This window comes from Ammospiza caudacuta, chromosome 3, assembly GCF_027887145.1.
Source record: "Ammospiza caudacuta isolate bAmmCau1 chromosome 3, bAmmCau1.pri, whole genome shotgun sequence".
Classification (NCBI taxonomy): domain Eukaryota; kingdom Metazoa; phylum Chordata; class Aves; order Passeriformes; family Passerellidae; genus Ammospiza; species Ammospiza caudacuta.
The window spans coordinates 25,768,677-25,791,521 of record NC_080595.1 but is presented as its reverse complement, the minus strand read 5'-3'; the positions used below and the strand labels follow the sequence as shown (position 1 = coordinate 25,791,521).

The 22,845-nt window shown below is 42.5% G+C and overlaps 1 protein-coding gene across 2 annotated transcripts; it reads left to right on the top strand.

The window, feature by feature from the left end:
- The first annotated feature begins 8,033 nt into the window (after window positions 1–8,033).
- Window positions 8,034–22,193, top strand: FLVCR1 (FLVCR choline and heme transporter 1). 2 transcript variants are annotated; one of them, XR_009274538.1, is made up of 11 exons: window positions 8,034–8,672; window positions 11,698–11,842; window positions 12,360–12,500; window positions 12,797–12,864; window positions 13,107–13,210; window positions 14,308–14,418; window positions 15,438–15,543; window positions 15,758–15,869; window positions 16,387–16,454; window positions 17,804–18,487; window positions 18,527–22,193. XR_009274538.1 is itself a non-coding variant. In XM_058801347.1 (10 exons), the coding sequence occupies exons 1-10, from the start codon at window positions 8,034–8,036 to the stop codon at window positions 17,864–17,866; spliced, it is 1,557 nt and encodes a 518-aa protein (XP_058657330.1). In that variant the 3' UTR covers window positions 17,867–22,193. The 2 variants fall into 2 exon arrangements, 1 of the variants encoding a protein (XP_058657330.1); XM_058801347.1 differs by having other exon boundaries at window positions 17,804–22,193.
- Window positions 22,194–22,845: the final 652 nt, after the last annotated feature.

Below are 22,845 nucleotides of genomic sequence, written 5' to 3'. Positions count from 1 at the left end.
TTATATCCCTGCCTGCACTGGGGCAGATAAGAATAAATGGCTTCAATCTGCACCAGGGGAGGTTTCGATTGGATATTAAGAAAAACTTCTTTGCTGAAAGGGTTTTTGAGTGTTGGAACAGGCAGCTCAGAGAAGTGCTGGAGTCACCATGCTGGAGGTATTTAAAAGACATGCAGATGTGGCACCAAGGGACATGGTTTAGTAGTGGACTTGGCAGTGCTGGGTTAACAGTTGCACTTGATGATCTCAAGGATCTTTTCCAAAATAAATTCTGTCATCCTACATTTAAGAGCCACAGGGTACTCACAAGAAAGATAAACAGTTTTTACGTGGACACTATGTTGCCATGTTATTTTATGAAAAATCCTTTTGCTAGGATTTTTTTGCCTGAGAAGCTGAGAGGCCTCAGAAACAAAATGTCAACAATAATTATCTGCTGCTGTGGAATGCAACAGGTGGATCTGTGATTGATCTCATGAGATTGTTTTTAATTAATGGCCAATCACAGTCCAGCTGTCTCAGACTCTCTGGTCAGTCACAAGATTTTATTATTCATTCCATTCCTTTGCTTGCTAGCCTTCTGATGAAATCCTTTCTTCTATTCTTTTAGTATAATTTTAATATATCATTTTCTTTTAATATGATATGTATAATAAAATAATAAATCTGCCTTCTGAAACATGGAGTCAAGTTCTTTCATCTCTTCCCTCATGCTGGGACCCCTGTGAGCACCACCACAACACTGCAGCAGCTGGGCTGATACCGTCTGACTGCTGCTCCAGTGAAACACACTGATGAATGTATTTGTGGGCACTCAGGGGTGTCAGGAGCTGGGTGACTGCTGGAGGAGCTGAGTGCCCTCCATGCCCTGTGGTGCCACCAGGAGCTGGGCTTGGAGCTGAGCTGGGCTTGGTGCAGGCTGGAGGTGGGAGCAGAAGGCCAAGGTCTCTAAACATCTGGATGGAGTAGGTGTTGTCACTCACATGCAAGAAATTCTGCCTGCTCTGGGGTTGTCCTGCCACAGGAGCTGCCCACTGATTGATGTGGGCACTAAGTTTGTCTCCCCTGACAGTAAAAGAGAGAGAGTTTTCTGTGAAAGATTGTGGGTTTGCAGCTAATCTGAAAGAGTTTATATCTTGTAGCTGTGATGCAAAAGGCTACTGTTCAAAAGGGTCTTTGGAGAACTCTTGGAGTGCTTTCCCAACACAGGAGATCCAACAAGGAGAGTCCCTGGTGTCTGTCTGTCTGACTTCCTTTTAGAATGATTAACCTTGCTGGAATATCAATGTATTTTCCATAATGCACTCTCACAGCCAGGGTCCTGGGCAGGAATCTTTTATTGTTACCCAGTCTAAACAAAGAAAAATCCTGCTGGTTTTTAGTGAAGCTGAGGTCAGCCAGACAGAATCTTCCCCATGGAATGCATGTAGACCTTTAGAGGCTCTCTTCCTGCTGATAACCTCTTCAGAGGGGAATTGGGAACTTCAAGCTGTTACTAAATATTTGGTTTTCCTCAACAGTAAAAGTAGCAGTGTTTCTCAAGCTTGGGTGAGCAATCTGCCTATAAGACACATTTTCATACCAGGCTCTTTGTGGCTCCAAAATCACATGTCCCTTTCATTTAGTTTTCAAAGGATCTGTGTGCGTGGACGGGCAGGTAAAGTGTAATGAATCAGGTAGTGAAGGAGAGTTACACCATGGGTTTTCAAGAGCAAGGTGCTTTTTTTTTTTTTTTTTGTAACTCTGAGACATCCTAGAAGTGAAGATTTTATTGTTGCTGCTCTGAAAGGTGGTTTCACCAGCTGCTTGCTCACCATTCCTATGCAGGTGTGTGCAGGAGCTCTCAGTGGATATTCTGCATCCACAGAGGGCTCCCTCTGACTTAGTCACCTGTGGTCCTGCTGCAGCCTACAGACAAACTCCCACATTGCTGAGTTCTTGTAAGCTGAGTTGCTGAGTGGAGTGTGTTGGCGGAGTCCTACACAACTCCAGGCGTGTGTTTGGGGTGGGATGAGCTGCAGCCCAGCAGTTCCTCACTGTGGGAGCACACCCAGATGCCTCCGGCTGCATCTGCACAGCTTCTCCATCCCTCCTGTTCCACAGCCCTCTGATGGTCCAGGCTGGTGCCACCTGTCACTTTTTGGTGATCTCTTAGTAAGGAAAGGAACCCAAGGCATGAGGATTCCTGAGAGCACCTTGCTGTGCTGGTGTATCAGTGGAGGCAATCTGTGATGCACCACTGAAAAGGCCTCCAAGCCTTTCCCCAGATTCAATAACCTCCCAGTGAATGAGTGCTGATCAAAAATGAGAATGTTCATCTAAGACAACCCTTCTACAGATCATGCATTTCATCAATATTTTTTAGTGGGCATTTACACTTTTCTTACTGTGCATAAAGAATTCAAATGAAAGTTACATTTTTTGTAATATATGAAGAGCTTGTTAATCTTGGAGAATAAGAACCCAATAAATTTTGCCAACTATATTTGTTGACATGATTATTTTTTTGCATTAAAAAATTATTTTGTGTCAGTAGTTTTTCCCCTGCTTGTTTTGCTAGGAAACTCAGGGGTAAAATTCCATTACATATATGAAATTGATAGCTAGCTACAAAAATAAAAGCAGATGGCAGTGAAACAGAAGTGCCAGATGTACATTTCTGCATCTTTTGTATGGATCGAGATCAGGAACACAAATTTCTATTGTTTACGGTAGAGAAGTTAATTACCCATTTTTTAAAATTCAGAACTTTTCTCTGCACTTATATATTCTTGTCAGTACATCAGAAATTGAATCCAGGTCATTGGCAAACATGCCTGCTGTGGGCAGTCATATTCCCAAACTGGGGTGGCCAGGCAAACTCGTGGAGCTACAACCAAATTTCAGGCAAATACCTTGAGTTGCAAATGCTTTTTCTGCAGTTGAGGGTTCTGGCTTTATCTTGTGGGGACACCTGGCAAATGTAGTTGGAATGAGGACAGCATAGGAGGAAAAGGATGTTTACATTTTCCCCTGAATTCTCTCTGAGCTTTCCACCAAGACATTTAGGCGTGTGACTTGCCAACTCTTTATTTCAAGTCCAGCTTATTGAGCTTTGTTTAATATCCAGCTAAAATTGTTCATTTCTAGCTCAGTTGGAACTTCAGATCTTTTTGTTCTGAAATCCCTTTCTTGAGCTGCTGTGGTTTTCTTTTTTAAACAACTCATCTGGGAGACAAGGACTGGTGCTCTCCTGCCGTGTAGGTTTTCTTTGCATGGAGAGATCAGCTTTTGCACTGACCATCATAACCAAGATACAAATGCATTGTAAAATAAAGTTTAATTTTTTTTCTTGCAGACTGATACATGGTTTGAAACATTAAAACCAGAAGATCTGGAACTTTTCACTGTGTGTCTGATGTACATAAAATTTATTTAGGGTTTTTTTAGAATTGCTGGAATTTTTTGCAAGATTCTACAATCTCCATTTCAGACTCCTAACCTTGGCCTCATGTTTTCCAAAGATGGATGGTCTCGTGGGGTTTTTATGGGGGGCTTAGATACCATTTTGAGGTTTGGAAGGAGGACATAACTAGGAATTGATATGACTGAGATACCCAGCTAGGGGTGTCCAAAAGCTAATAACACCCTGAAAGCAGCACTCTACAGCTGAGTTTCTGTATTTTGTGAAATGCCCTGGATTGAATTTAAAAGGCTCTTTCTGAGCCATTTTTTTTGCACAAACATGCAGTAGCTGCAAGATGAATTTTTAGTTTCAAAATAATTGTGAAGATACACTCCTCTTTCAATGGCACATATGCTACAGAAGGAACAAAACCACTACTGCAAGGAAGGATTTGGCATTTCTAATTGCTTTTGAACCTTCTCCAGCATAAAAATTTAAGTGTTAGGTCCCTGCCTGCCTTCTGGAATTTGGATACAAGGAAATAATTTTTGTGGAGTAAATTTGTATCACATACTTCCCAGTCACTGGCTGATACATAAGATGCATTTTGGCCTTTTCAGAGCATTCAGGAAAATAACTTTGTTACTGCTTGAGTGTACGTGAGAAATTTCTGGCTCTATCACAAATAGGAGTATTCAGGGGAGCCTAAGTTTTCAGTTAGAGGGTAAATTTAAAACAGATAGCAATTTTAAGCTAAACTGTGCTGTAAACCTTGATATCAGTGTTCTGTTTTTAGCTTTATAAATTGTCCACGAAATGCAGAAATCCAGGGACTCGCATTTTAAGTGAAATGCTACAATGGATGTTTCTCCTGGGCTAACTTTCTCTTGCTGGGCAACTTTGTCCTTGGCCCTGCTTTTTGAACAAATGGCTATAAACCAGAAGTAATGCTCGTGAAACCTATGAAATACAGCAGGAGATAAATATCAAAGCTTTGCCACTATGAAAAAAGCCAATCACTTGTTTTTAAATTTTTAAATGTTTAATAGTAATAAAATGGTTATAAAAATAGGAATATAATTAGAGTAATAATAATTTTGGACAATTTGGATTAGGACAATATGAGACAACAGAAACAAAGAGTTACGGACATCTGGGTACCTTTTTCTGGGCAGCATAAGTCCAAAAAGTACATCACATTAACAGAGGATTAACCCTTAAAAGCAATAGCCCGTTGAATATTCATACATCTCATACATGATGCATAAATTCCATTCAAACAGGGGATTCTCTCTGGTCAGTGCCAGCTTCTTCCTCTGAATCCTAAATGGCGTCTTCATGGCTGAGCAAGGCGGGAAGAAGTTCGTTTCTTCTGATTAGGGGGCAATAAATTCTCTTTCTCTGAAAGATTCAGGTGTCCTGTGGCTGCTATCTGGTGTGAATCCTTTCCTTAAAAAAAGTATCTTACATAGCATAGTTTCTATTTTAACATTTTTTTATAACCTAAAACTACATTTAACACAGTATTAAAAAAATTAATACAGTACAAGTTTCTAACATAACACATATAATATTCATTTTAATATTTGCAAAAATCCAGTCATAAAATATCCATTTTTCACAGCCATCATGTTGTAAATCTGCTTTGTCTTTTCTTTTCTTTCTAAGGAAGGTGCTGCTGGAGATAAATGTCCCCAGGATGCAAAGGCATTGGTTGTGCCTCACCAAAATCAAACTCTGGGTTTGATTTCACTGAGACCAGCGCAGCGCAGCAAAGGTGGATTTGCCTCTGTGTCCATCTGCTGTAAATAAACTTGCTTCTCTCTGGAAGAAGTCTCCTTCCCGGAGCTGGCTTGCATCCAGGGCCTCTTTCCTTGTCCCTGCAGTTCCCTGGTGTCTCATTGCTGCTTCCGTGCAGGAAGCCCATGACAGCGAGTGTGCCGAGCAGTGGCTGGATAGCAAGGACAGACGATGCTCTGTGGGCATGGCAGTGGTGAAAGCCAAGATGTGCCGGCCATTCTTAGCACAGGAAGAGTTTGAGCCCTTCTCTGAGGTTGTTAGCTGGCAGCAGCTGAGAGCAGGCAAGGACGCAACAGCAGGGAAAGGAAGAATCGGAGAACAGAGCCTATTTTCATCTGGTTTTAAGGAGTAAATGCTGTCTTTGGATGGACTTTGAGATCACCCAAATTTCGAGGGGAAAAAATGTTAAATGAAGTCAGCTGTAGATCAGTGTTTGCACCTTCTTCCAAAAGAACAAGAATAGTTTAGGATGCTAACACTGCATCTATTCCACCAGCCAAAGTGTCCCAGCCCTTTCCCTGACCCCAAGGGCAACCACAGCCTGTGCCAGAGCTCATGAAGGGCCAAGCACTGGCACTGACAGAGTCTCAGCTGTGTTTTCAGCCCACAATGTGCAATATGGATATACACTCCTAAAGTGAAAGCCAGTTATTCTGTTGCTTTGACAATGTTTGTTTCAGTTCCCAATATACTTCTTCCTCTTGAGGTCCTGTTTAAAAAGAAAAAAGCTCTATTACTACAGTACTTAGAACAAGTCAGATAGAGAAACTGAGAGAAATTTACCAAGCACCTGATCTTACAGAGGAAAACTAAAAATAAATCAGGTTTGTTTTTTTTTTTTTGGCAGGAATGAGAGAGGCAAGAAGGGCCTGAATCTGACATAGGTAGCTTTATTTTTAAGAGCAGATTTCTTGCACACACCTCCTACCTGCAAATTCAGGACTACTTGCAGTAGTCTCTAAAATTCCATGGTGCCTGCAATCATCCCTGCTGTTGCTCAGCTACGTGCTCAGGGAAAGCAAACATAGGCAAATTAATAGTTTGAAGCACATGTTCATATTATTATCCATACTGTAAATAAGATTAGGAACTGTGGCTTACATAGGTCAACAGGTCTTGAGTAAAATACCAACTCCTAATTAGTGAGAGTACTTAGGACTGGTGGCTGAGTGTATCCACAGCCCAGACAGATCTGATTAGGCTCTGACCTACCCATGAACAATGTGCAGTGTGTTATTTGCTGAACATGTTCCAAACTATTTCCCACAGAAACCAGTAAAATACTATTAACATTGTTAGCAAACTAAAATATTTCTGTATTTTCTTATTATGCTTTGGAGAATAATCTGTCTCTTTATTAGGGGACACTGTCTGCAGCAGCAGAATTACCAGCAGTGACAGGGGCTGCCAGACACTGCTCCTGTGCAGACATGGACCGGGCAGGGTCTGGGGGAAGATTGCTTACTGAAGTGATATCCACATGAGCCAGAGGGCCAGTTTTCTGGGATATGTGTCAAATCCAATTTCAGAGGTTGAGTGGAAACAAGGAATGTTTTGCCTGCGGCTCTGGAGGCAGTGAAGGACAGGGGTGGATGCACACGCCCTGACAATGTGCTGTACTGGCAGCCTCTGCTGCAGTTTGGGCTCTGCCTCTGCCCATCTGTCTCTTATCACTTCAGCACATTTCTATGTATCACCACTGCAAAGAGACAAATCTTAACAGGGCAGGGAAGGCCCTGGATTTTCCCAGGATGTGCTGGAAGTGGTGTGGCCCATGTGTCCCTGCTCAGATGGAGCAGCAGCCGAGGTGCCCTGCCTGTGCCCAGGAGGAGAGGTGAGGGATGTGCCACAGAGTACCAGGCTGTGCCCACCCAGCACACCAGCCACCAAAAAGGTTACAGGAAGGAGGTGGCGCTGCTCCTTCCTTGGAGATGTTGTGGGGATGATTCACATCATTACTTGTCACCATAGGACACGAAACAACACGAGCATACACACCGCTGCTCTCAAGGTGAAGAAAAGGGAAGTTTATTTTCTGACTCCAGCATTTGTAGTTTACCAAAAGTGACAGTGGATTGGAGGGTTAAAGTGCCACCTCACAATGACACTGGACAAACTAACAGTCTATCAAATTTCTCTTCCTCCAAAAAAAAACCCGCAAAACAATAAGTTATTTACAGAAAGTGTGTGAGAAAGTTTGCTACAAGAATATAAACATCAGAAGGCTTAGAAAAATCTTAAAAAAAATCAGGGTGACATCTACTATCGCCCCATCATTCTCATGCGGCCAGCTAAAGTCACACAGTGTTTAAGTTCAGTTTAAAAGACTTCAAGAAGTGTGAGTCTGTGTGTGTGTGTGCACATACAGCACAGATGTTGGGATGTGGGGATTGAAGCAGAGCAGGAGTGCAGGGATTGTGCAGATAAGGAACCACGAGACAGATGGACAAAGAAAATGGGAGCAGAGGTGTGAACAAAACATCTATCTATCTATCTATCTATCTATCTATCTATCTATCTATCTATCTATCTATCTATCTATCTATCTATCTATCTATCTATCTATCTATCTATCTATCTATCTATCTAATCTATCTCCGCGCTCCCAGCACTTCCAGCAGCCCGGACTGCCGTCCCTGCCCCCGGAGCCCCTCGCCCCGGGCAGCGCTGCCGGTCCCGCCCTCCCGGGGCCTCCTCCCGCTCCCGCTCCGCCCGCCGGGCTCGGCTCGGGCTCGGCTCTGGCCCGGCCCCGGGGCGGGGCGGCAATCGGAGCGGCGGCCAGGTGACCTTGGCGGGCAGAGCGGGGCTGCGCCCGCCGCCGGGGAAGCTGGGTGCGGAGACGGCCGAGATGGTGGAGGACGGCGGCGAGGAGGAGGCGGAGGGGGAGAGCGGGGAGGTGCCGGCGGCGCCGCAGCAGCAGCAGCAGCGCTGCAATGGCTTCCTGCCCGGCAAGGAGGCGGCGGGCGGCGGGCAGCGGGCGGCCCCGGCGGCCCCGGAGGCCGAGGAGATGCTGGCGGCGGGCGGCGAGCGGCGGGAGGCGCGGCTGGAGACGCGGCTGTCGCGACGGCGGCTGGCGGTGCTCGCCGTGTTCAGCTGCTACTCGCTGGTGAACGCCTTCCAGTGGATCCAGTACAGCATCCTCAGCAACGTCTTCGCCGGCTTCTACGGCGTGTCCTTCACGCAGATCGACTGGCTGTCCATGGTGTACATGGTGGCCTACGTGCCGCTGATCCTGCCGGCCACCTGGCTGCTGGACGCCCGCGGGCTGCGGCTCACGGCGCTGCTGGGCGCGGGGCTCAACGCGCTGGGCGCCTGGCTCAAGTGCGGCAGCCTGGCCCCGCAGCGCTACCCGCTCACGCTGGCCGCGCAGGCCGTGTGCGCCGTGGCACAGGTCTTCATCCTGGGGCTGCCCTCCCGCATCGCCTCCGTCTGGTTCGGCCCCACCGAGGTCTCCACCGCCTGCGCCGTGGCCGTGCTGGGCAACCAGGTAGGGCCGCAGGGGAGCGAGGGGGGCTTGGAGGAGTGGGCTGCCTTGGAGCTCGGCATCGAGTCGGAAACGTGGTGCTTGAGTGGGAGAAGCTTTCTGCAGGATGCGGTGTCGGGAGAGCGGCCGGGTGAGGAAGCGGGGCTGCCCCGGGCCATGTGGCAGTTCCAGCAGCTGCCGGCAGCGCAGCAGCCGAGAGAGAACCTTCTCACTCACATGTGGTCCTGCCCCACTTCCTCTGTCTCGTTTTGGCGCTTGGATTCATTTGACTGAATCCACCCCCGTTGGAGGGGTATGAACTACGTGAACTTTCATGAAGAGCCCCAGCGACATGTATTGGTTTCTACTTTTTAAAATATGGCCTCTAATTGCCAGGTGCCAGTAGTCAATACCCTGGTGACTCCTGAAGTTTTGTGTAACGCTGTGATAGTTCACATCACTGTTGGGAGCTGATAACTGAGTCACGGATTTCCTCAAGCTCCCTGGTCCTGGCCAGTTTCAGAGAGCTGGAACAGGTGCATCTGAAAGCACAGGTGCAGGTATGATACTTCTTCCTCCTATAGCCTAATTCTCACCTCCTGCCACTGTCCCAGCTTTTTTTTTTTTTTTTTTCTTTTTTTTTTTTTTTTTTTTCCTTTTTTCTCCTGTGGCAAAAAAATGGCTGAGATTCAAATCAGCATCACTGATGCAGGCTGAGGTCATAGGTAGAGTTTGGTTAAGATAATGAGGAATTTGTTTTTTATCTTGTGAGTCTAATGATTTTATGTTTGTGCACTTTGGATTGTGACAGCAGTGGCATTCATTTTACATATTTACAGTGAGGGTGTACCTACACCTTGCCGATTCCTCATTAGCTGATGATACCTGGCTGTTCACAGTTCTTCAAAAACTTTTTTTTTTTTTTTTTTTGCATTGGAGGTTTCCAGTGGGCAAGTCAACTGTCTCTTTTGGACTGAAGATTTCAGAAATTGTTGGTGTGGTTTCAGCAGTGAGGCAAAAATTTTGGATCTGTATCCTGGTATGAGGTTAAAGGTTTCTTTGACATGCACCAGTCCTCCCAGTAGCAAGGAGTTACTGGGTTTTCAGTTCTGCAGTAGAGTGTCAAGTATCCAGCTTGGAGCCCGAAACTGATGCTTCACTGGGATGCTGAGATGTGGGATTGAAGTGGTGCAGGACAGGAGCAGGAGGGCAGGACTGTGTGGATGGGAGCCACGAGAAGGATGGACAAGGGAAACAGGATCAGGAGGTGAACAGAATAAGCCGTGGATATTTCTGGAGTGTATTCCTCTCCAGAAGCTAGGACTGATCTCAGTGTGCCTGTTGAAGTGTGTTAATAGAACAACAGAATTTCTCTATTCTCGCATTTTATTTCCTTAAAAAAACCCCTAAAACCTCTCAAAGGCTAGATTGAAAAAGTAGCAAGAATTTAGGCACTTGGAAGTTAGCAGTAATGTCTGTGTATCCCACTGCAGTTCCCTTCTGCATATACATTCCTGCTGGGTCTCCGTGTCCTGATATCTGCACAGCATGAACTGTGTAACAGAACACTCACTGTACTGGGCAATTGCACAACCTGAACTGTGCCATAGAACACGTTGTTATAACCCACCCAGCTGCTGGTCATCCAATTCCTTATCAGATTGCTTATCACACAGCTTCAGACTGTGTGAAACTTCAGAGCTGCAGCGGTCGGCAGGGACAGCCGGCAGGGGAGGAACAGAGCAGTTACCAAAATGTAGATCTCACTCCTTTGGGATGCTGATCGTTTGCAGCTGGAACACAAATCAGTGGGAATGCAGTGGTGTACCTGCCAAGGGTTGTTTGGAGTGCCAGATCTCCACAAGTATTTACCATCGTAAGTGAGGCATGCCAAACTCATTGGAACACTTTCTTCTGGCCCTAACCTCTCTAGATGTAAATTATGGGAAATGGTATCACTCGACTTTCTTGGGACATTGTGGGTACTGCACCGGCTCCTCTTGGGGGAGGAAAAAATATACCTAAAGACAAAAAGTAACTGTGTGCTCAGTTCGTGTTTGTAGGGTTCATATAATGAAGAGTGAGGACAAAAAGAGACAAATTCTTCCTGTGACCTCTGGATACTGTGTCAATATGATGGCCTGGGAAGAAAAAAAACTAGCAAAACTCTCATCAGGGTATGCACAAAGAGTGTTTTGTAAGCACAGTGGCACACCTCTAATGTGTGTGCTTTCTGATTGTTGGACTTGCCACTGTAACAGTCTTTGGTGCTCTTTTTTCATTTAATTTTACCTAAAATAAATGTTCCAACACTTTAAAATGCCGTTAAGTTTTGGGGGAGCAGAAGAGGGAAATAGGAGAATAGTCCAAGACTTGTTCCTTCATGTTTTAAAATGCTTTACATATGTACCTAAAATTTCAGTCTTTTTATGTCTCTTTAATGCAAAAGCAGTTGTTATGTTGGCATTTACTCCACACACAAACCCACTACTTCTTCATTCTGTGATTTTCATTTATTTCCTTAGCAATAATTGTTGAGTTTGCTCTTAATAAGGATATTCCTTTTCTCTGCTCTGTCGGTTCTTCAGTGAACCTTGCAGTCAGGCTTTGCTGTAGTGGAAGGAGCATGACATCAAATGAAGAGCATTTCTGCAAGAGTAGCTGGAATCTTGTGTCATCTGTAGCCCTTCAGCTGCAGGATGACTGATACAAATTTATGTTCATGCGTGGTGTTTACACTTCCTGTGAAAAGTTCTTGTATGTGTATGAAGATTCTTGTACAAGTACTAAGTGTGGTGTAAATATATACACCAAGTGTGGTATTGTAGCTCAATTGAGAAGGGGAAAGGTTAAACCTGGGTTATGGAAGATCTGGTTGTAAAACAACATCGAGAGCAAGTGGCTCAGAAGTGTGATACTAAAGTTTTATCAATGCTTATTATGATAACAATTTTGAATTTTACCTGGTAAGACTTTTCACTTCTGTTGATTTGTATGTGCAGAGGGAAATTAATTTTGCCTTTTTTTTTTTTCTCTCCTTGCTTTACAGCTTGGTACTGCAATTGGCTTCTTGCTGCCACCTGTTTTGGTCCCAAATACACCGAATGACATTGGTCTTATGGCACACAACATCAGCATCATGTTCTATGGAACAGCGATAGTGTCCACACTTCTGTTCTTCTTAGCAGGAGTTGGTAAGTGTTCAAATTACTGGGATTTATGTGCTGGCTACAGAGAGTGTTTACAATGTCTCGCTTTAAAGCAGCTGCCTGCTCAAAGTAAGTGAGGTCACAATTTTTCCAGTTTGTGTTCACTTAGGTGTTGTGCCAGGGTTAAGCAACAGCCAATTCACTGAATGTCATGCTTCACATGGGGTGATTTCTTTTAGAATATTTAGTTCTCTTAGTTTCTTTGCTGCAAGGACTTATGCTATAATGTGAATTCACTCTGTTCATCTTACAATTTGTATACAAAGGTCCTGACATATTGCAGATTTTGGTAGATGTGACCACATAACACATCCTTTGTGGATGTGACTCAGTTCTTCCATGAGAAAATCTAGACTTTTTTTTTTTTCATGGAGTTGTTAAAACTACAAGTCACTTTCCTGGAATTCATCAAGCTGAAACACTTCCAAAAACCTAAAAAAACCCCCTGCATATTAGTTTGGTAGAGATTAATCAAAAATTGTTCCTTCTTCTTTTTCCCCAGTGTTTGAAGAAAAGCCCAAATACCCTCCCAGCCACTCTCAAGCAGTCCTGCAAACTAAACCTCCTGAGGATTACTCCTACAAGCAGTCCATTATTAACTTGTTCAGAAATATTCCATTTATACTTTTGCTAATCAGTTATGGTAAGTGGTGCTATCTGCTTGTATTCTGGCAGAAGGGTTCAAATGTGGGCCAGAAGCATGTAGAATTTTTGTTGTGGGGTTTTTTAAGGGGGAGGGAGTGTCAAACTTTCATTTACTCAGGTGCCAGTGCTGGAAAGTCCATAAGGATGCAAAATATCGCTTATAGGTCCAGATTTTACCTGGCACATAAAAGGTTTTGTGTTGTGAGTCATAAATGTCAGAAGATGAATTCTTTAGGGTAACAAATCAGCATGTCTGCACTTGTAATGACTGAAGCTTTTTTCTTGGTACTGCAGGTATTATGACTGGGGCATTTTACTCTGTCTCCACATTATTAAACCAGATGATAGTAACTCATTATGAGGTAAGTTTCTTGGATCTTATCTTTCTCTTTTTCACTGTGCATTTGCAGAGGTGATATTTATTTTGTAGGTGCTATGTGTGCTCAGACATTTGGTTTCTTTTATACCTCTGTACAGTTTCTTGTGCCATACAGCTGTGGGAGTCATAGGAATGTTTGTTTGCACTTATGACTGCCAAGAGGTCTGAACTTGACTCTGAATGGAAGCAATTATTAATGAGCACCATATAAATATTTGTTGAAAGGGAGAAGAAGTGAACGCTGGGAGAATTGGCTTGACACTGGTGGTGGCAGGAATGGTGGGTTCGATTATTTGTGGTTTGTGGCTGGATTACACTAAAACATACAAGTAAGTGTTGGTAGGCATGTGTGGGGCTAGGGGTAGGAGAGTGGTGCAATTGCATTAGGAAAATACTCCAACATAAGGGCTGAAATGATTGGCTGATGAAATGCAGTCGGTCCCTGATCTTTTAGTGGTCTGCATGGAGAGAAGTTTCTGCAGCTACAGAGAAAGGTTGAGACTCTCACTGGTTATTGGCCAAAAGAAATGAGGGAGCACAATGCAAAGGGATTTGTCATCTACTCCTGTCTCTTTAGGAGTGTAAGGAAAGCGCTGTAGGTCCTACATACAGTGAACAGGTGGCCCAGTGGGCTGCTTCTCCTAGGAAAGCATAAAGTCTCAAAGCCTGCCCTGCATTGTTTTGTAAAATGGCCAGCTGATGGATTCTCAATTTTTTATGCTACTCCTGATCCTATTAGTAAGTGTAATGTTTGCTTTAATTCAGGGGGTGACCATGGAGCAGAGCTCTCTTCTGGGGCAGGAGCTCCTGGGTCTATCATCCATGGTGTGGTGCCCCCAGGAGCGAGCACTGCCCTGGAGCACTGTTTGTGATGGAATAGTTCTCCCCTGTGACTCAGTACATTATGTGCCTCTACAAGCCTAATGGATGTTAATGCTGTAGGTTGGCTTTGTTTCTGCATGTGTTTTTAGAATTTGGAAGAGATCCCTTCTTCCAGATTGAAAATAAATAGAACACTGCAATGAGATTTGTTTGACTTGCCTCTTGTAGGCTGACTTTTATTGCTAATAGTGTTGGACTCAGCTGCTCCTGTGTTGATATATTGTGTAATGGGCAGCACTGCAGAATGGCCAAGAGGTACAGCATAGCAGAGAACTAAAATAGTCTTAAGGTGGTAATATGTGCTGTGATTGTCCATTCTTTGAGCGTTTGAGTCAGTGTCCTTAGCCTGGAGTGAAGCAGCCAGACAATGAAGGGTTCAGGAATGGGTATGTGCTCGCTGCATGCTAAGTTTGAGACAGGATTACATGAAGCAAATTTTATAGCTTTAGAATGGCTTATGTAATGTTCATGTTATCCTTCTATGCTTCAGCAATGTGCTATGGCGTTCTATGAACAATGTTAATTTTTTGTTGTTGGGTTGCAGGCAAACTACTTTGATTGTTTACATTCTCTCTTTCATTGGGTTGCTGGTGTTTACCTTCACCCTGGACCTCGGATACCTTATAGTGGTGTTTGTGACTGGAGGAGTGCTTGGGTGAGCAATAAAAGAGCACTGCAAGACTTACTGCAGTTCTCTTCTGAAACAAATTTAAATGTTTTACCTAGATGATTCTGTGTATTCTGTCACCATGGTCTCAGCCTATGCCTTTAGCTCACAGTACAGATAGGGTTTCAGCTTCTGTTACATCAGAATAAAGCTAAAGTAAGTCACTTTTCAGTAAATCTCATTTACCATTTTATGGACCTAAGAGAGGTCCCTATGTGATCAGTTTGTCTGGTTCCTATTCAAAAAGCTGTCTGCAGTGAAGTTGAAGCTTTCTCTTGAGCAGTGTGTAGGTGATCAGAGTTTGAGCAGGTCTAGGAAGACTGCCTTCTCTGCATTTTCATCAATCTATGCTTTGACAGTCCAAGCAACATGCTGGTTCCTTTGTTTGCTGTGCTCATAGATACCCAATCTAAAAGCCTCAAGAGGGGCTGAGGGAATGTTGCTGTATTCAGACACAGAAGTCAAGATGAAACCAGAAATGTCTTGAGAGTTTCAGTCTAAAAACCAAATAACCTCAGCTGCATTTTAAGCTTTTTCTCTTTGGTCCCCTCAGCTTCTTCCATAGCAGCTTCCAGCAGGTGTTCAAGTGTACAGACTCACTCCCTACTCATGGCCTCCTTTTGTCCTCTACCATGGATATTTGGGCTGATCAAATGATAATGTTTGTGTATGGCTTTCATATGAAAATAATTGGCTTCAAGTATGGAGTGGCTTGCAGACTCCTTTGCAAAGGTTGTTTCATATGTATGGTGGTTATGGGAAATAGGACAAACATATTTTAGCAGCTTTGCCCTAAAGAGAAAGATGTGTGGCTAAAATTCTTGGACCATGCTGAGGGAATGAAGCAGTCACTATTGTTTGGAATTACTGAATTCTGTTAAGTCATGAACCCATGACAATTCAGAATACCAGCTAATTCATAACACCATGTGTGTATGTTAGGTTTTCTTAGCTCTAGTAACAGATGAAGGCCCCACCTGTCATCCTCTTACTCTCTTCTTTAACAGGTTCTTCATGACTGGCTATCTTCCACTTGGGTTTGAATTTGCTGTGGAAATTACATATCCAGAGTCTGAAGGCACTTCCTCGGGTCTCCTCAATGCATCAGCACAGGTTACAGCATTTTATTTCTTCAAGTGAAGTAATGTTCAGGAATGCCACTATGCTCAAGTCTAGGAAGGCTTTCTTAGACTTTGCTAAGTCTCTGTTTTGTTGCTACAGTCCTGGTTTTTTAAAATTTGATTTCTATAAGATGTGACCTGGAACTTTTAAAGGCAAAATTACTCTTTTCTGTGTGATCCTGATGCCATTACTTGTTTGTTTATAGATATTTGGAATTGTCTTTACACTTGTTCAAGGAAAGCTCACAACAGACTACAGTCCTCGTGCAGGAAACATCTTTCTTTGTGCTTGGATTTTTGTGGGCATTATTTTAACAGGTAATTACAAGTACAAGTATTGGCTTTTATTTAATGTAAAAACATAGGTGCTTTTAGGATGATGTTGCTAATATATGCACAGCCATCTGACCACCATCTCTTGAGACATGTCCTGAATTTGAGACAGATGTCCATCTCTAGAGCGGGGTGAGAAATAGAAACAAATGCACAAATGGAGGCAGTTTGCAGTTTTCCAAATGCAAGAAATTGCTGATGCACTCTGGAACTGTGCCAGTGTTTATACATGTTGACTCACAAATGTGCTGAAAGTGCTGAACTATTAAGCTTTTCTTTAAGTGCTTGTGGTTTAAAAGATTTTATTGTCATTGCCTTCTTTGTGTGCTTTGTGAGGAGCAAGTTCAAATTATCAGTGAGTTCAAATTGCAAAGAAAAAATAGGGCTATTTTGAAAATGTGCTGAAAGCAGCTTCTGTGTGCTTGCACCCTGCAAACATTTCCCTTGAATTGCATATCACTGCAAAGGTGTCAACCAGCTTTCCTTTTCCTTCTTTTCTCAGCCTTAATAAAATCAGATTTGCGAAGACACAATGTAAATTCAGGGATTATGAACTTGGACGTTAAAGCTGTAAGTGGTGACTCTTTTGCCATGATTGTATTACCTACTTGAATGCTTGACTTCTACTGGCAGAACAATACCAGCTGCAAAAGAGTACTTGACAAGGTCTTATGGCTGGTTCCATGTTCGTATTGAACAACAAAGCCACATGGCATGCTGCTCTCACATATCTGTTTTTCTCCTTAACTCCCGTGAAAAAAACTGAAAAAACTTCTGCTCTCAGAATTTTTTTGAATTTTTTGAATATTTGAGTTTTAAGTGGCAAATAATATTATTTTATTGCTTGAATCTTGTGTTTTCATAATAGCGGGGAAGCATTTTAAATTGTGAAGCCTTTTTGTTTATTGGGTTGTGAGGCCATCCTGTATACTATATATTTTATTTAAAATACCTGCAGTCTCTTCAGATGAAGTCAGTGTCTGATAAACAGAAGCCATGCTGGAGTTTCTATGCAGTGCTGCATAAAGAGCTGGGTTTGTTCTTCTGCTGACACTCTCAATTTAAAGGAAGAGTGAGCCTAGCATTTTCTGATCATCATAAGGCTCCATGTTTCAGCAGTTTTTCCAAGCTACTACAGTTACTAGTAGAAATAAAGCTCTCAGTAGAAAGTTTTTTAAATGCTGTGGGTTTTTCATTGCTTGGATCAAAATATGAGACAGCTTTTTGGAGTCAGACATCATAGGATCCTCTGCCATGCTTATTTTTGTGTAGGTGTCTTGCATGCCCAGCAGCTTTTGATCATCTGTGACCAATTTTAGTGTCTGTATGAGGTTCAGAAACTTTGAGCTGGTGCTGCCTGAGCCAACTTGAACCTGAAACCTGCTGGCAGCTGCAGGTGCTCAGTGTGGGTTTCCAGCCGGGGTTGGGGCTGTTCATCACTTATCTGCTTTCCATTATCACCTCGTTAATTAGCCTAGATCATCACCCGGCTTCATTCATATTAGCCAGGGTGTCAGAAAAGCTGCAGTCCTTGCCCTGATGTTGCCATGCATGATTGAGACCTGGCTGTGTTAATAATATTCAGTATCACTTTGATGCTGAACCTTGATCAGGAATCTACTGTGGTTAAATGTAACAGAGAAAAAAAAGGGAAATTAATCTTCATGTGACAGATACTTATATGCAGTAAACAGATACTTCAGAGTTATACTAAGAAACTAAATTCTATGTTTGGGCTCTCTTATTACAAAAATAAAAGAAAATAGGGTTTCATATAATTTGCTTAACTGGGCTAATTAACTACATATACTGTTGGAGCCTAACCTAATAATTACCCAAGAATACTGAGTTTGAGAATAATTCTGTTCAATAACAGCCTAATTCCTGTTGTGTTTTTACTTTTTCATCTTCCTCTTCAGGTACCAGTTGACAGTCCCGTAGAACCTGAAAGCACTACATTAAAGATTCAGTCAGCTTTATGAAGCTGAAGGAAGGTGACTCAAAAATGCACAAGTTTGGTTAGATATGGAATGATATGAGCTAGTGTAATCACTGGATTTGTGTGTATGAGTAGTGACATGTGTTTGTTGATATTGGTGGTAGTTGTGTACTGGAAGCTATGAAAATGCTCAGTTCATTTTGCTGAAGATGCAAAGAATTCACCTTTGTATGGAATATTTATTTTAACATTTTCAAGTCTTGCAGTTTGATTAGTAAAGAACTGTGTGAACACTCTCCAAAGTAGGGAGATGTGCATTCAGGATGCATACTTGAAAAAAATCAGGAGTCTTGAAGTACAGTTGTCATGATCAGAAGTATCTAATCATCTTTTATGCTTCATTCTTGCTGGTGCATTTGAAAAGTCAAAGAGTAGGGAAATGCACAGCAGGAGGATGTTCACAAGTTCATTTTTTTATTTTAAATGTATCTGTATTTGAATATAAGCCAATGATTCCTTCTGGGAAAGTGATAGCACAATACTGAAAACGAGAGATGACGTGTGTGTTTCATACTGGCATCTGACATTTCTTTTGCCTTGAAACTTCTTTATAGGTATCAAAAGGCAGATAAGAGAAAACACTGTTTTTGCTATAGCTTCATTTGTAGCATTTCTGCTACAAATGCTAGTAGCTTCATGCTAGTAGCATTTCTGGGGAGATTCAAAAAGTTTCTCACTAGATAAGTTGGAGACAAAACATTTCTTATTAAATACAGTAAAAAGGAGGACAAAGGCCTTTGATATCTCTGCTATGAAATATTTATAAGCAATGGAACACTACCACACAAGTTTCCTCCACGGAATATTTTGAGTGCTTTCTCATTTAAAGAGAGAGAAGTACGTGTTTACAAAGAGCCAGTGCCTTTACTTTGTAAAGAAGATCCCTGCCTCATCTTGAGTTTAATCAGTGCTGCTGAAGAAATTCCATTTTGTGTGTTAAACCTCTGAATATTTGTGGAGTATCAGAAAATGTGTTCTGTCCTTTTTATGAATTGTATCACTTGTCTCGTGTGAAATTCTTGTGCTCGTGTAACTGAAATCATGTCTTTTACAGTTAGGTAAAAGCTGTAAGGATGACTGAAAAGAAAATAGTGATATTTTCACTATTTCTGATCAATTATTTTCTTTTATACCATTTTAGCTGCAAAATGAGCAGACATTATTAACAGTAACTTTTTGTTACTTCATTTTTCTGTATTTGGGATGGGGTTTTTTCAGTTCAGTGCTTTTGAAAATTTTCTCCTTTACCTTGTGCTCTATGTACACACCCACAGAACTGATAGCACTACAATACTATTATTGCTGGGAAAGTCAGACCTGGGTCAGTGGACTTTTTGGAAACATTTCATTTTTAGCTCAGCACAGTGAGCCTGCAAGTTCAGTGGCATCAGTGCTGCTGTGTCTCTGAGTTCCCACAGATGCAGTGCCATCCAGAAGGTGCAGTCCTGCTCCAAGTTTTCCACAGGTTGTTACAGCTGGGGATGGGGAATTATTTGACTCTGTGCTGGGCTAGTTGATTTTCTTCACAGTGGCTGGCAGGGGGCTGTGTTTTGGATTTGTGCTGAACACAGGGCTGATAATACAGAGATGTTTTATCCTTGCTGAGCATGGCTCACACAGAGCCAAGGCCTTTTCTGCTTTTCATAGGTCAGAAAAGGTGAGGAAGTTGGGAGTGCCTGGGATGTTGGGAGGAGACACAGCCAGGACAGGTGACCCCAGCTGACCAAAGGGAAATTCCAGACCATAGGACATCATGTTCAGTGATGTCTGGGGGGCAGAAGGAGGAAGGGAGGGAGGTTTGGAGTGATGGTGTTTTCTTCCCAATTAGCCGTTGCACTTGCTGGGGATGGCTGAGCACCTACCTGCCCATGGGAAGCAGTGAATTAATTCCTTGTTTTTCCTTGCTTATGTGTGTAGCTTCTGCTTCCCCCATGAAGCTCCTTTTTGCTTCTGCCAAAGATACTTGGCTACCTTCTGAAAAGGTTGAAAGAAGATTTTAGCTGGTTGGAAACCCTGCTGGGTCCCTGAAAAGAAAATATTCCTAATAATGAAGGCTTAATTACATCCTGGATTTAATATTCCCCTTCTAAAAGAAGCTTGAAAGTTGGAAACCTATGAGCTATTTTCAGGCAATGATGAAGTATTTAAATGTAAGGCTCAGCAGCAGAATCAAGAGCAAATAAAGAACAAATCAGTATTTTTTATGCAATACTCTTATCATCTGTCAAGAAATTAAAGTTCTAGATCATGGCAGAAATAAATTTGGAGTAGTTGAGGCTTTGTGGTTTTTGCTTTTAATTTTTGGATTTTAGCGGAAAACATCCACTCAATCAAACATAGAATCACAGAATGTTAAGAGGTTGGAAGGGACCTTAAAGACCATCTGGTCCCAATCCCCCTGCCATGGGCAGGGACACCTCCCACTGGACCAGGCTGCTCCAGGCTCTATCCAACCTGGACTTGGACACTGCCAGGGCTGGGGTGTCCACAACCTGCCTGGGCAGCCTGTTCCAGTGCCTCACCATCCTCACAGTAACAAATCTATTCCTGATACCTAAATTAAATTCCCGCTCTTTCCGTTTGTACCCATTTCCTCTTGTCCTATCACTACAATTCCTGACACGGTCCCTCCCACTTCCCTGTAGTCTCTCTTCAGATAATGGAAGGTTGCTGTAAGTTCTCCATGCAACCTTCTTAGCCTGGAAATTCCACATGCATCTGGAATTGCAAATAGGGGTTCTGACTCTTAGCTTTCAGATCCTGGCTCAGCCCCCCAGCAAGAGTAGAGCTGGGGACTAAAAATCCTAATTGTTTAAAAAAGTAATTGCATCATGAATGGAATTGCACATCAGCTAGGAGAGGATGGTGCAAGAAACCAAGTGAGAACAGGCATCCCAGTCCCATGCATCAGCTTCTGCTTTTCAATTTGCTTTTTTTCTGAGTGTTTCAGGAGAGCTCTGGAGGATGCAAGAGAACACACACAAGGCACACAGTAGGGAACATAAACAAGGGGACTGCCCCCCAGTAACATCTCTTTCTCTTGCTAAATGCCCGTGGTTTGTGAGGAAGAAAGAACAAGGGAGGAAGTAGCAACAATACATAGGAATAATTTCAGATTAATAGTGATGCCTTGAGAGGCTACCTAGAACAGAAGCTAGACAGTGTAAAAGGAATAAAGTAAATAAGTAGGTATTTGTTAAAAAGGCCTTCAAAGGAAACACCTTGGGCAGTACAAGAGCCCAGCCAGGGCTACACCCAAGATGGGTGATGGGTCACACATTTTCACACTTTTGTAAGTTTTGGTCCATTTACATATTGGGGTTAATTGTCCAGTTACGGCTTCAGGTTATGAAGTCCCATCCTCCCAGATTGCTCTCCTCAGTTATCTCTTTTGGGCCCAAAACTGCAATGGTGTCCTGGGTTCTCAGGCTGGAAAAGGATTGTTTTGTCAAAGTAAACTGTGAAGAGAATTTGCTAACACTTCGTATGAACTTCACAGTTATACACTAATGCAGTACAGAATCTGGAAAACATCAAAGCTAAAGCTTAAGGCATCAATAGGGCTTTTCTAACTTCAGCCTCTTGGTTATCTCTTTTGTTCAAGGCAGTCTGTTGTTTCAGAGACAATCAGTGGAGTGTGTAATTAGAGCTGCCAACCTATGTTGCCTAATGAAAAAAAGGTTTTTTGAGAAATATTTGTACTACCTTGTGCATCTACAACCAAGTGAAATTTGGTTGAGATGTAAACATTTATTGTTTTCCTTTTCCATTTTGTGAACTCACTAGTTTTTCTGTGTGAATGGGAGTGTGTGACCTTTACAGTTGCTGTCTTTCAATACATGTATGTACAATCCCAAGTGTTACAGGCTATTGATGTTTCATGGAGCACAAGCTGTCATTGCACACAATAATGTGTGATTGCCCCAGCCCCACCATTCGGTCTGAATTCTGTAAAGAAGGAAGAAGTGATGTTAATGCAGGAACTGGAATGAATTAAGCAAAAAAATTTCCTAAGAGAAATGTATTTCTGTGTAAGACCCATGTTGTTTACTGCTTATGCCTTTGTTCTACTCATGAAGATAACAAATGTGTTTTACTGTAATATTTTGGTTTTGTTAATGTCCAATTCTTTATTTCAAGAGAAAATTAAAAGTTCTTAATGAATATTCTCTGATTGCAATACTGTATGTATGTGTATATGTGGATGGCATCATTCCTTACCATTCTATGTTACTAATAAAGTGTATAATGCCTAAATTGATTGGAGCCAAGGGTAACATTTTTGACAGCTGGCAATACAGCTGCTAATCTGAAAGTGATTATTTTTTTTTCCTTAGAACCTGCCTTTTAATGTAGGAAATGTGTAAGTGTATGACTTACTGTGACATTAATAAACATACATGTACATGCAGAGTACATGCAGGGTATAGAAATTTATTTTGCACAAGAGTATTGGCATCCAGAGACATTTTCTTGGGGCATAGAATTAAAGTACTAGCATTGGTAGTCAAGTTGTACTGCTCTAGCACAGAGAATTCTCCTTGGCTTTGGAAGAGGTCTGTAAGGAAATGAAAGGGCGAGTTAACCCCTAAAGCAGAACAATCCAAAGGCAGCTTCTTGATGGTAGTGCAGACATTATTTTAATAAAGCACTTGGTTGCTGAGAGATTATCTGGGGGAGAGGGTAGGATAACTTCTGAGACAGGATAGAAGGGAGACATTACATTCAGTTATGGCTAGAATCAGAGGTGTCTTCAGTGGGAGCACTGCAGAACCCTTGTGAGCACTCTGCAAGGTTCTGTCACCTACCCTCAGGCAGTTAGCCCAGGTGTGAGCCAGGAAAATTTGAAGAACCTGCTTCAAAAAATGCAGAGTCATGGTAAGAAAATGTTTCTTTTTTTTTTTTTATCTCACTTTTCCACAAAGCTGGAATTCTCTCTCAGCTATTTTGGTATAGGAGATG

Excerpts from the sequence above, each read along its gene's own strand:
- FLVCR1 (XM_058801347.1), top strand. The coding sequence starts at position 8,034 with ATGGTGGAGGACGGCGGCGAGGAGGAGGCGGAGGGGGAGAGCGGGGAG. Across the intron at positions 8,673-11,697 it reads TGGCCGTGCTGGGCAACCAG|CTTGGTACTGCAATTGGCTT; the intron begins GTAGGGCCGCAG and ends CTTGCTTTACAG. Across the intron at positions 11,843-12,359 it reads GTTCTTCTTAGCAGGAGTTG|TGTTTGAAGAAAAGCCCAAA; the intron begins GTAAGTGTTCAA and ends CTTTTTCCCCAG.